The 3,320-nt window shown below is 40.6% G+C and overlaps 1 protein-coding gene across 1 annotated transcript; it reads left to right on the top strand.

Moving 5' to 3' along the window:
• LOC109839220 (subtilisin-like protease SBT1.4) lies at positions 441-2,315 on the top strand. Its single transcript, XM_020407648.1, has one exon. It carries the CDS (start codon positions 441-443, stop codon positions 2,313-2,315), a length of 1,875 nt encoding a protein of 624 aa, XP_020263237.1.

The raw sequence follows: 3,320 nt of genomic DNA, 5'->3' as shown, positions 1-3,320 counted from the left end.
AATTTCCTAATACTCTTCTTCATAATATTTGCTATTGAAAATTCTACCAAATCAATAACTTATTCCTCATTTACTCCCAAGATTTATGCTCTTCAATTTCCCCATCCCCTCTATAAAACCCATGCAAAATCCTAACCTCCATCCACTAATTCCTCAGACCAACAATGAAGTCCTTATCTCTCCTTTTCATATCCTTCCTCATTGTAATCTCCTATCCATCTTCAATCTTGTGTAGCAACTTACAGACCTACGTAGTCCACGTCAGACACAACTCTGATGTTATCAGCTACAATGACGACCTCGAGAGCTGGCACCGATCATTCTTGCCTCCGACCAGTTTCAACGCTGGAGACTCCGACAGGTTGGTCTACTCGTACTCCGAATCCTTTAGCGGCTTTGCTGCTAGGCTGACCAAAGCCGAGCTGAGAGAGATGTCGAAAATGGCTGGCTTTGTCCAGGCTTTCCCAGACCGAATCATCCCTCTCCTCACCACCCACACTCCGGACTACCTCAAGCTCACTGGCCCCAGTGGCATCTGGAACAGAACCAACCTCGGTAAAGGAGTCATTGTCGGCGTCCTCGACACGGGCATTACGCCTGGTCACCCTTCCTTCCATGACGACGGCGTGCCTCCTCCGCCTGCGAGCTGGAAGGGCCAGTGCAATCTCGAGAAAGGTTGCAACAACAAGGTTATTGGCGCGAGGGCGTTTCAAATTTCATCTACGAAGGCCGATCCCACGGATGATATTGGCCACGGCACTCACACTGCTAGCACCATCGCGGGCAATTTCGTGCAGAACGTAAATGCATTCGGGCTCGGCAATGGCACGACTGCTGGCATGGCTCCGCATGCACATCTTTCCATTTATAAGGTGTGCCAGGTTTCGGGCTGCCGCTCTGCTGATATACTTGCTGGTTTTGATGCTGCGATAAAGGATGGTGTGCATATCCTCTCTCTGTCTCTCGGTGGAGCCTCGAGGGAGTACGATCAAGATCCAGTAGCTATTGGATCGTTCGCTGCAATTAGAAAGGGCATCACTGTTGTTTGCGCCGGTGGCAATGAAGGCCCTTCGGAGAGCTCGTTGTCGAATGAGGCTCCGTGGATTCTCACCGTTGGTGCGAGTTCAATTGACAGAAGCTTTCGATCAATAGTGAAACTAGGTGACGGAAGTGAGTATTACGGTGAAGCCCTCTTCCAGCCGGCTAATTTTAGCTCCAAACCCTTTCCTTTACTTTATAATGACGGCGCTTGCGACGAGGCTATGGAAGTCAAGGGCAAGATCGTCCTTTGTGAGCGCGAGTTCCAAGAGCCGGAATATATAGGTTCGGCCTTGAAACAAGCTGGAGCCGCGGGGGTCATCATACTAAATGAACAAGAACGAGGCTACACAATCCTCGTCCACAACCTAGAATTAGCCGCTTCAGAAGTCTCTTTCCAAGATGCATTGAAGATCAAGAAATACGCAAACTCGACGGAAAACCCGACTGCCTCGATCATATTCAACGGCACTCTCCTCGGCGTCACCCCATCCCCAGTCATCGCCTTCTTCTCCTCACGTGGACCAAACCAGCAATCTCCCGGAATTTTAAAGCCCGACGTCACTGCTCCCGGTCTGAATATCCTCGCAGCTTGGAATACACCAGTGGAAACTCAAACGAAAGCCCCTTTCAATATAATTTCAGGCACATCGATGGCAACACCTCATGTCAGCGGCATTGCCGCTCTCATCAAGAGCCTGCACCCGGATTGGAGCCCCGCCGTAATCAGATCAGCAATTATAACCTCCTCTGACAATCTAGATCGTGAGGGCAATATCATCAAGGACGAGATGCACAACGATGCGACTTTTTACATATCAGGTGCTGGCCATGTGAATCCCGTTAACGCCACTGAGCCAGGTCTAGTTTATGACATAACCATCGATGATTACATTTCCTATCTTTGTGGTAAGGTTGGGGAGCATGGAGTCTCTATGATTAATTCTGGGTTGAACGCTAGCTGTTCCGATGCGAAGCAAATAACTGACACAATGTTGAACTATCCAACGATCACCGTGTTTGCTGTATCGGGAGCTCCGGCGGTGGTAAATAGGACGGTAACGAATGTGGGTGATGCGAATGTGAAATATACGGTGGAGGTGGATGTGCCGAAGGGGGTGAAGGTTATGGTGAGGCCTAAGACTCTGCAGTTTACAAAGGTTAACGAGTCGCTGACGTTTTCTGTCGAAGTGATCTCGGATGTTGCTGCTCAAGGGAACTTGAAGTGGGTTTCGGGCAAGACTGTGGTGAGGAGTGCTTTGGTGATCATGACGTAGAGTCAGTCTCCAAGGGTTAGGGGTGATCAACTTTCAATGTTTGTATTTAATTGTTGCATTCTCATGTTGAATAAGTTTATTCACAACCTTCAATGAAGTGTATTTGTTCTTTACCATAATCTCTTAGATGTCTTAACTTGTGAGAAATGGTATACGGTTGATTGAGTAGTCCATTGACATGGAATAACAAAATTAATGTGAAAGTTCATTGTAATTTCAAAGTTCTCTTGAAATTGCTGTTTGATGTCATTGAAAAGTTAGAAAAATAGGAAAATATCGTATGATAAAAAATTTATTAAATATGTCAATTCCTATCTATCTATACTACTATAAAAAGAGCAATCGCGTGTTAAAACTTGTAGTTTCCTCGTTTGCGCTCTTAAATTTTGATAAATTCTAAGTATGTCTCTAATAAATTTTTTACTAATAAATATAACCACTTATTAATTATGCACCTCTTCACCTTCCTAAATTATTGTAATTATCAATAATATTATAACTATTATTTGTTTAATAATAATATAATAAAATAATTTATGAAATAGTTATACAAAATTTTTAATAGTAACCAATTAAATTATTATTATTATAATTACTTATGAGTTATAAAAAAATTATTAAAATTAATAGTATACATAAAATAATATATTTATACTATAATTCAATGAGCAATAAAATAAATACAATAGATATTTAATATCATAAATAGTGTAATTATACTATTTATTTAGTATTATATTATTATATAAATTAAATAAATAACTTAATATTATTTTTAGAATATTTTCTCAAATCTTATCACATAATACTGAATAATCTATAGTTAGTAATGATTGAAAACTAATTTTTTTACAATAAAACTATTCAATATTAATAATAGTACTATTAATTGTGAGTGATAGTTTAATAAAAATTTATAAAATATTTATAGTACTAAATTATCTTAGAGCATAATTAAAAAATTGAAATTAGATAAATATTTTATTGCATGTAGATAGTATAATT

The sequence above is a fragment of the Asparagus officinalis genome, chromosome 4 (genome assembly GCF_001876935.1).
Source record: "Asparagus officinalis chromosome 4, Aspof.V1, whole genome shotgun sequence".
In the NCBI taxonomy this organism is placed as follows: domain Eukaryota; kingdom Viridiplantae; phylum Streptophyta; class Magnoliopsida; order Asparagales; family Asparagaceae; genus Asparagus; species Asparagus officinalis.
The sequence above is the reverse complement of the archived record's forward strand: the minus strand, read 5'-3'. Positions and strand labels throughout refer to the sequence as shown.